This window comes from Scylla paramamosain, chromosome 9, assembly GCF_035594125.1.
Source record: "Scylla paramamosain isolate STU-SP2022 chromosome 9, ASM3559412v1, whole genome shotgun sequence".
NCBI lineage: Eukaryota > Metazoa > Arthropoda > Malacostraca > Decapoda > Portunidae > Scylla > Scylla paramamosain.
Genome location: NC_087159.1, coordinates 12,679,055 through 12,690,000, shown reverse-complemented (window position 1 = coordinate 12,690,000; position 10,946 = coordinate 12,679,055). Strand labels below are relative to the sequence as shown.

The window sequence follows — 10,946 nt, the reverse complement described above, 5'->3', positions numbered from 1 at the left end:
AACTAAGAGTCCATTAGCAAAGCTGTTGCATAATTCTTCTGGGCTACAGTATTTCTTAATGACTGAAAGTATACCTCATTTTTTGTAAAGGTTATGCCTGGAGTGGTGGTGGCAGAAAGATTGTTCGAGTTGATGTTTCAACTGATGGAGGAAAGAACTGGCAGGAAGCAAATGTTCTGGAGTCGGATGAAGCAAGACATCCTTGGGCATGGGGCTGGACCATATGGACCGCAGAAGTGCCTGTGCTCAGAGGTGAGTCAGAAGCACAGCTGTGCGTCAAGGCAGTTGATTCCCAATACAACACTCAGCCAGAGAACTTTGAGAACATCTGGAATCTTCGAGGAGTATTAGCTAATGCCTATCACAGAGTTAATGTTAAGTTGAGGAAATAATTATATTTTATATCGGTGGTTAATATAGAAAAAAAAATATTTGTTAGCATTTATTTTTACAGATCACTGTTCATATATATATATATGTGTGTGTGTGTGTGTGTGTGTGTGGAATGTAAAGAAGCCACAACCAAATAGAGAAATAAGTATTTATTTACAAAGTATTTAGATTAATGTAGAACATATAAAGTAAGCCAAATAGTAGGCTGGAGTTGGCAGACTGCAGGCAGGGTAGAGAGTAAAAAAAAATATATATGGCAGCAGTATTTTCTCCCCCATAGACTGCTACAGTGTCCACAAAAATTACTCATGACATGCCTCTTAAAATATTGGTTTTGCTAGGCAGAAAACACAAATATTACTGCTACAACTCACTGTTGATTATACACATTACATTGCAAGCTTCAAGAAGTGTGAAGGGGTAGGCAGAAAATTATAACTTTCTACCAGTATGCTCTAAGTAGTCACACAATGAGGATTGTACCACGACATTATTAATTTTCCTCTCACTTTTAATTTAGTAATTAAAAGTAAGAGGAAAATTAATAATGCCATGTGGTACAATCCTCATTGTGTTATTTTCTTCTCAGAATTCTAAGTGGTTACTTGATGAAAAGGTGCACATTTTTTTTGACCAGGAAAGTAGAAAATATATCCATAAAAATGTTATAAGGACAGGATAAGATGTGAGGACTGTCCATCGTCTAGTGGCAGCCACCAGAGATGTGCTGTCAAACACTGTAAATGGAGAGAGAAAAAAAAAATCACCTTGAAGACTATGGAAGACCTGCAAGGCCACAGACGTACATTTACCTCTGTGGTCTTACAGACCTTCATTGGCTTTTCTGTCCTCCTAAGTGTTATCAGGTACTATGTTCAGCACTGTAGCCATCAAACATTGGACAGTCCTCAGTTCACCCTCTCCTCCTCATAATTTCATTCATGGACATACTCTCTGCCTTCCAGGCCAAAATGTACACCTTTTCTCATTAGATAAGCTAGTGAAACTAATCTTAGTGTCCTGAGAGAAAAAAAAAAAACTTTGAAGTATTAAAAACCTTTAGGGAAAATTAAGAAAGTTGTATGGGAAATTGAGCAATATTAGAGCAAAAAAGGTGGTACAGTTCTCACAAGAGTGTACTGGTAGTAGTACACTTCATATTTCTGCCATTACTGGATTAAGGAGTCGTTTTATAACTAGAGCAGCATCTTCAGTAATTACAGTGAGTTTTAAGTCACCTAGAGATAATCACTGGATAATTTGATCCAACATCCCTCTCCCCCCAGTTAGTTTGGATTAGAGTATGCTATATAAGTTATATAGCAAAGTAATTTTAATTGATATCTTGAAGCTCAGCAACACTTGCAGTACCCAGATTCTTTTTGGAAGAACTTGTGTAACAAAACTTGTTTCAAAATCTAACACTATTTATGGGTGCTATATTCAGCACCACATAAAGGCATTTTGAATTAAATTATTTTACATTTTAGAAAAAAAAGTTTCCAGTATGATTGTGTGGCCAGATTCCAGATAAAAAAAAATGCCAAGAATAATTATAATATTTCACATAATATGCGCTATCAGATGGCACGTGAAAGCAGTCCTCATTCTGGTGTAAAGTGAAATCTTATGAACAAATATGGGTTTCATTAATCTGGAATTCTAACTGCAGTCTGACCACACAGTGTTCTGGAAGCTTATTTAAGAACAAAATAATTTATTTCAGAGAGCCTTTACATGCTGTTGAATATTGCAATCATAAATAAAAAGTTCAAGATTTTGGAGCAATATTTTAGGTACATAAAAAATATTTCTTAAATTTTTTGTCTTATTAATATAAGACTTTGCAAACACCCCTGGATTCTGCAATCACTGCAGAATTTCATGATATTAATCAAAATCACTAACCTGGCATAGAAAATTAGCAATTTGTTTTCTGCCAACTTGCAATTGAAATTGAGCTACTTTTGTGACAGTGAATAGCATCTTGGTGTCTAGAGTTGGCCACATCACTCCACACCACAGGTTTTGCTTACATTTTCTGTAGTTAACATATTTTGCATATTTTGACTTTGTTTTATCACCACTGGACAGTAGAATGATAGTGGATCATGGCTCTGTTGAATAAGTTTGATTGAAGATAAAATAATGAGAGTTGGTCAGAGAAGGGGTTATAAATGTTTATACTACTTTTTATTTAAAAAAAATTGCATGTGATGAATAAATTTCTTGACATGTATCATGTCTTCTTAACACACCATGTTATCAGGTTTTAAATTAAAAAAAGAGATAAGCAATTTCCACGGCAAGTTGGAGATGCTAAACAGCTGTTGCTCTGCATTGTAAAGTAAACATAGTGTGTCATAATCCAGAGTGATGCTATTTTGCTTCCAGTCTTAAAAACTTCATCTTACTTTACCTAAAATCTAATAATCATGTTCAAAAGAAATTTTGAATCACATGCCACAGTCCATGTTTGCAGTAGTAGCTGTTCAGCTCTACAATCAATTTCATGAAAAGATCATGAGAGAATAAAATGTTTATTAAACATCTTTAACCCAGTCCTTGATGTTACAAATAAATAAGAATTTATTGTTATTATTATTTTTTTTTCAAACTATTTTTAATTAATTAATTAATATATTTATTTTTACTTTATTTTTAGTACTACAAATCTAGTATTATTCTTCTGTTCAGCAATGGAAAAAAAAGTACTAGTATACAAGATAATGTGAACTCAAGATGAGCAAAACTTATGTGGAGAGTGCCAATTCTACTAAATCAAGTAGGGGTGCCTTAAGCTCCTATTCACTCAGTGATAATGTTACAAAATCTCCAGTTGTAAGCTAGGAATGAACAGATTAGTGTCATTGGTAAATCCTCCAGACAAATTTTGGAAAACTATACTGTACTCATTTGATATGAAAGACTATATCCATTCAGAGCCACAGAGTATTTCCAAATCAGTATGTTGTAGATGAGCAGCTGTAGTTTACAAATATGCTGTGGATTTATGAACATGTAAGAGTTATAAAATATATGAGGCTGTGGTGAAAAAAATGTTTGTAAATAAACTGTTGTAGAAGCATACTATAGGTCTTTGGGCTGTGATGCAAGATGTAAAATGTAGGGTTGTTGTAAAGATATTTAATAAACTATGGAGATTATTTGCTACAAGGAGATTATTGCTATAAATATATGTTGGGAGTGAAAATTATCTGATTTTAAAAACATGTTTCTGTTAAAGATGGTTTTCAAAATGATGCATGAAATTTAATATGTAGTACCATTAAAATAATTTACTGTAGATCCATGTAGTACCATTAAAATAATTCACCATAGATCACATTACAAGTAGCACCAATGTCTACTGCAAAGTAAACAAATCTTCATACATGTGCTCTCTGCAGTCTTCAGTCCTCCATCTATGTTGCATGTATCAGGCAGCAGTGATTATCCTGTAACTACATATTGCCTTAATCTAGTAGAAAAGGAACAGTCTGGGGTTGCCAGCCATCTTGCTCAGATAATTTTACAATCCAGTTGACATTGTCATACTTACCCCATGATCAAGAGAAAAATTATTTTAATACTATGTGAGGTTCAAGAGCCATATAGAATTACAAAATTGAAAATTTCAATCAGTTCCTAGACATGGTATCAATTCAGTAATTCCAAACTTAATGATTTGCATATACATTTCTGTAGAGGCTATAGGGCTTCTGTCCAAGATGGATATACCATGTGGGTAGTGTATATATTTCTGTAGAGGCAATAAGGCTTCTAAGATGGATATACAATGTGGGTAGTGTGTACCAGGTGAGAGATGCAATTGTCTGTGGTGGTAAAGAAACACCAAACCTTACTGATTTTGAGAAATCTGGACTCTGGTATTTAAGTGAAAGCGTTGTGATGTCTCATTACCAGTTCATGATTAATGGCATATCACTGGTGTACCTGGAATACCCATATACTAACAGATTATAAATGTCAGTTTTGTAAAAATAAATAAATAAATAAATAAAATAAATAATTAAAAATTATTTATAAATAAATAAACTTAACTAATAACTAAGAATTACTGACAAAGTTTATTTATGTAAGGATTATCACAATTGAATGTAACCTTCCTCTTACCACCTCTTACCAGGTCTTTTCACTATCTTGTAAACTTTGTGATAGTCTACTATATGTTAGTAACATTGTGCACAAGTGCTTAATCAAAGCTGACAATTGACTGGTGATGGGGAAGAAGTTTATATTAAGTTTTTACCTTTAGTTGTTGTTTATTATTATTTTGATATTCTAGATACTTGCTGGAAATCTAACAGAAGCATGCTACAGACATCAAATTATTCTTGAAGAACAAACCTCAGTAGAGTAACTAACCCAATTTTCAACAAGGCTATTTCACAGTATTTCAGCTCGTGCTGTAATATCCTCATCCCTTAAATAACAATCAGTGAAAGTAAGAAACACATGTAGGACTATGTATTGAATTGATACACTTACCAACAGACCAATAAAGTTAGTTAGCATAACTTCAAAAAAAGTGCTACAAGTACAGCAGTGATGTATCAGGTATTAAATTTTAGAGCTCTGGATGTGGAGGCACATGCATTCCTCGTAAAATTTGAAGATGGAGCTGGACACACATTCCTCATAAAATCCAGAGGTGGAGCCAGATATGCATTTCTCATAAAATGCTGTTGCAAATAAGATGCAGATGTTAAAATATCAATATTTACAGAAGTAGATGTGGTTGCAGATCTTTTACTCCATATCCACATGCAGATGTATAACAGTAATACAAAGTGCTTCATATCAGCCACATAAAGCCTGAGAGTGGAAAGAGAAAGATGACAACAAAAAATGTTAAATAAATGCAAAAGGAGATATAAGTAAAATGTTTAATACATTTCTAGAACTTAAAAATGTAGCTGGGGAAGGGGAGTACAGGTGCTAAGGAGATGGAGGGAGTAGAAGTGGATATGGAGAGGATGGAGCAAGGAGAAAAGGAAGAGACAGGAAAAGGGGAGTATGCATTCCCCATTACTTCCTCTCTCCATCTATTTCTTCACTCACTCCTCACTCCTTATAGGTCTTCTCTTTACCTTCTCCCCATACTTTCATCCTCCTCCTCCACCCTTCCTCCACTTCCTTACCCCAATTACCCTCCTTCCTTTGTTATGAACTACTCCTCCACATTAGTAGATCCCTTTCTCCCCATGTACCTTTCTTCATTCCTGTTTCATTTTGTCTCAAACCTCCCTTCCTGTCAACTCCCCTTCCCTTTTATATCCAAGATAAAGGTACATACTCCACTCAACTTTCTCCCCCTCACTCATTCTTCAGAATTGTTCTTACTCGGCCACACTTCATCTTTTGCTAACTTTCACACTCACTCATGTTTGTGTTGTCTCACTCATGCATGATCTATATAAATAGCACTCACTCCCATCCCCACTCTTAATCTTACTCATATTAGCACTTAATCTCTTCAACCATTTCATCTAACACTCTTTTTTTTCTTTCTTGCTGACTCTCAATCATGCTTATTCTCATTTCCTTTCTGTCTACAGTCATTTTCAATATTAATCTCTCATCTCGTGCTTGCCTTTCATTCAACCCACTCAAACTTAGCCTAATTCAACTCACACTCATGACTCTCTCTCTCTCTCTCTCTCTCTCTCTCTCTCTCTCTCTCTCTCTCTCTCTCTCTCTCTCTCTCTCTCTCTCTCTCTCTCTCTCTCTCTCTCCTTACATATACAGTCAGATCTGCAAATTCCTTGTTTTCTTTAACATGGAGGTGGAGCTTTAATCTGGAAATGTGGTTGTGGATATTGATAGGGATTTATTAAAAATGGAGAAGCAGATAACAATGCAGATAGTATTTTCATTGTAGATGTTCTGCAGATGCAGAGGTGGATATCTGATACATCACTACTATACACTAAAACCTCCATAAGTCAGCAAAATAAAATATTCACTTTTAAAAGATAAATTTGTCCAAAAAGACAATTGATTTTTTTGCACCATGCCAACTAAATTAACATGCCATGCTCTGTCATTATGGCCAATCCAAGAGTTATTTTACTGTCATCTTGTAAGTAGATTCTTTCATTCTCTTTATCTTGACTTGATGGATAATCTTCTAGTAGAATCTTAACTCATCCACTTCAGCATGCTCTACCTTCATCAGTGGTGCTTGGATATATATTAAAATATTTAAAGTATAATATATATATATATATATATATATATATATATATATATATATATATATATATATATATATATATATATATATATATATATATATATCATATGTTAGAATTCAGAGAACCTTGGATGAGGATTTGTGTGCAAATGTCATATGTACATGTTTTGTGGCTGTGGATGCAGATATAAGTTTCTACCAAATAGTGAATGGAGATGCAAACATCAAATTATGACATCCTCATGAATGATGATACAGATGTATTCAGGATTTTGGTATAGATCACTATATAGCACCATTATTGCCAGATGGCCACTGCGATAAGTGCTTAGTGCTGCCAGTATATATTTTTCAGTCTTATTTTTACATAATTGCACAATATAAAGTTAAGGACTAAGCACTGAAATATTTCTTGTGAACTTTAAGAGGGAGTAGGGTCTACATACATAAACTTGCATAATACATGTACACTACGTACACTACTACATAATACATGTGTACTACGGACTAAAAGGGGGAACATCAGTCCAGTGAAGCTGATCACCCATAGGTACCGATATTAAGTATTAGGTTACGTTAGGGGTGGCTAATATCAAGTTACATTATGAAAGACAAAGGAATAGATACAGTACTGTACTGTACTTTTTAATCAAGCACACCATGCCACCCCATGGTATCTATGATAACCATAGTCAGTAACCAGGAGAGTAGCAGCAATGACTTGGAAGACAAGATGCTGGTGACATTGCCAAAACTATATCAGAAGTGCGTAGTTGTATGGACACTGCTACAATTTATGGAACATGCCAAAAATATCAGTGTTCATTATGGAAATCTCAGAATTCTTTGAGAAGCCATAATTAAAAGGACAATTTCTAAGTGGCAAGCAAGTAAAATTAGCTTTCTTCAAATTAGTACAGACTCCATGAAATCTCAGAATTCTTTGAGAAGCCATAATTAAACAACAATTTCTAAGTGGCAAACAAGTAAAATTAGCTTTTTCAAATTAGTACAGACTCCACGATCACCTGATGCACCAGCAGTACTAGCCTGTCCAACCTCACTGTCAGCTAATGAACCACCAGCCTCTACCTCACATTGTTCACATACTACTGATACATCTGTACCACCAGCACAGCCTACAACCAGTAGTACATCATTGAAGCTGCAAAGCTGGCTGGTACTGCTGGTGTATCAGGTGAATCCAGAGTTTGTACTGGTTTGAAAAAGCTGTCTAATTTTAATTGCTTGCCACTTTGAAATTGTTCTTTAATTATGGCTTCTCAAAGAATCCTGAGATTTCCATAATGAACACCAATATCTTTATTCTTGGTGTGTTCCACAAATTGTAGCAGTGTCAATACAGCTACGCACCTCTGATAGTTTTGGCAATGTCACTAGCATCTTGTCTTTCTCATCACAGCTGCTACTCTTCTGGGTAACAACCATGGTTATCATGGGATGGCATGGTTATAGAATTTTTTTGTGTGTTGTGGGCAAAAAACCAGAAGCAATGAGGTACACTGATGTAAACAAAGTGACTGCCTGCAAACAAGTGGTCAATTCTCAAAGTAATGGCACATGTCCATTGTTGCCACAACTCCATCCATAGCGCATGGGACTCTCAAATTGAGTCGGCTGCTCCAGATTTTATCCACTGCTTCCGAAATCTATTAGAGCGAGGTCTGTAGTACCAATGTATGAGTGTATATATTACATTTTCAGTCACACAAATTAACAATCTCTCTCTCTCTCTAGCCAGGCTGTTTCTCTTCATACTTGATTATTTATGCAATAGTACATATATACAGTGCTATTACATAGTATGCACATACATACTTTTACATATTTAAATGATACATACATAGTCACTATATAAAATTCTCCCTCCTCAGGCCCTTCTGCTAAACTTTTGACACAGTTCGTGTAAATTTTAAAGGAAATGAAGAAAAGGTGTAATTCTAGTAGATACTTAAGATAAACATTAATAAACTTATTTTCAATTCTGCATACTCTGCAAGCTGTTGTCTGTAGCAAGCTCTGCAAGCTGTTGTCTGTAATGTATAAAATGTGTCTGCCACATCTTTGTGTGTGGTGTGGATGCGATATTTACTTCACAAATGCAGATGTGGATCTAGATGTTTAATGTATCAGAATTGCAAATGCAGATGTTCCACAGATGCAGACATCCTATACATCTCTACTTTGTTACATACTTTGTGGTCAGTGCATGTCAGTCATGTTTGTTATATATATATATATATATATATATATATATATATATATATATATATATATATATATATATATATATATATATATATATATATATATTAAATGATAATTAACTTTAAAACCTGAATGGGTTGTAATTTGTCATACATAACTTGTCATACATAAGATATCACTGTTAAAAATGCAATTGTATTTTTAACGAAGGGTATACTTTTGTAAGTGGAATAAGCAGTGATACACAATACAATAAAATTGAGCAAATTGAGATTGGAATAATTTTTCATCCTTCTGCATTTCAGTCTCAGGTCCCTTGGAGGAGTCCTTAATAACTTGGAAAGAACTTCTTGCTTTCTCCATTTTTTCCCTCCATATTTGAGACAATACCCCAATACAACCATTCTGGCTTTCTTCCACAAATTTAATACTTCAAAATAATCAACCATCCTCCACAGTTAATTTGAGGTGTCAATCCCTTCTAAATTAACTCAAGTGTGTTGTGTTAGGTATAGCATGTTTAACCTCGCTAAAGGGAATGACTAAAGTTTTCTGACATTACTGATAAGATTTTTTGCAGTTAAAATAGAGTACTTTATAAAGAATGAGAAGTTTTATGCAGCATCCATGGATCTATAGAAAGCATATGACAGATTAGATGGGATATTCTTGTGATTCGTAGAGCAAGAGGGCAATTGCTAGAAGGAATCAAGGATTTTTATATGTATGCAAGAGCTTGCATGAGGGTAGTGGGAGGGCTTGGAGAGAGTTGACAGGTGGCCAAAATTAGATGGGTAGCAGAAGTATGTCTGTCTGCAAATGACAGTCAAAAGTCTTACCAACAAAGTGAAAGGAAATGTCAGAGTGGTAGGTCTTTTCCACAGTGTATAAAACAAAAACTGAAGGAGAATACCAGAAAAGTAAAGTACTGTAATGGTTTTACAGAAGAGAAGTGGAGTTGTGTGATTTTAGGATATCTTATAGGGTGAGTGTGCCAGTTGTAGGTAGGTGCAAGGTGGTAATGGGAGAAGAGAAAAGGATGGCGAATGAATTTAAACATTTTGGAACAGTTCTAGGTAAATATGAGATAAATGGAGAGATAAGATATGGGTTATGGAACGAAGGCATGTTATAGGACCACTTTCATGTCATGAAAGGGAGAACTGTGTCTACAGATGTCAAGAAAGGTTTAAGAAATTACACTTTCCTGTCAACATTGACATGGATCAGAGATTTGGACATATAATTAGGTGTAACAATCAAGACTGCTGTGGAAATTAATCATCTGAGATGGGTGTGAGGAGTTACCAGGTGGGACAGTGAGAGCAATGAGAGCGAATATGAGAAATGGTATGATGATACTGAAATGAAGAGCAATAAGTTTGTTAAGAAAGTGCAAGTAAAATTGAAGGTACTAATAAGAGAGCAGGGAACAAGTAAGAGCATTCATGTGTGAAATATGCATAATTAAAGGTGCTTTAAAGTGCTTTAACATGCAAGAAGGTAGTATTTGGATAAGGAAAAGTGGAGGCTCTTCTGCTATGGCCATGTTCCTCAAAAATTCAAGCAGCATCTTCTTTCTCTGATGAAATAAAGTGATATGATTGGCTGAATTAATCAGGCAGCATCTTTCTTCTCTGATGAAATAAAGTGATATGATTGGCTGAATTAATCAAGTATTTTTTATTGGCCTGTGGTTCAGGACACTCCCTGAGGGAGCGAGGCATCATAAGAATGAAAAGAACTTGGTCTGTAATGCCTTGTACATTTTTTTTATAGTTTATATTAAAACTGTCAGTATTTGTGGTAACAAATGTTGAGCAGTTTATGAAATTGCAGCAACAAAAGGTATGGGTTTTAATTTGCACATTTATATAAGTTAATTTGCATCTGCAGTGCCCAGCCTCAGTACATGGAAATACTGCACTTTCTGTTAATGACTTCTTATGGTTCAGAAGGAAAAGAGTCCATATATATCAGGTCAATCATGTTCAAGGGGGGGTTTCCCCCACATGCCTTTACGTCAACACTTAGAGAAGCACTTACCTGCTGCACAGCTGCCAAAATGAACAGAATTAAATTAAACTGAAAGATTGTTTCAATT

General features: G+C 34.9%; 1 protein-coding gene across 5 annotated transcripts in view; it reads left to right on the top strand.

The window, feature by feature from the left end:
- Nucleotides 1-6,141, top strand: part of LOC135103638 (sulfite oxidase-like) — a 48,654-nt gene extending 42,513 nt beyond the window's left edge. For all 5 annotated transcript variants that reach the window (XM_064010183.1, XM_064010184.1, XM_064010185.1 and 2 more), the window contains one exon: nucleotides 91-6,141. In XM_064010183.1, coding sequence (XP_063866253.1) covers nucleotides 91-392 — 302 coding nt within the window. In that variant the 3' untranslated portion in view covers nucleotides 393-6,141. The remainder of the gene's footprint in view (nucleotides 1-90) is intronic.
- Nucleotides 6,142-10,946: the final 4,805 nt, after the last annotated feature.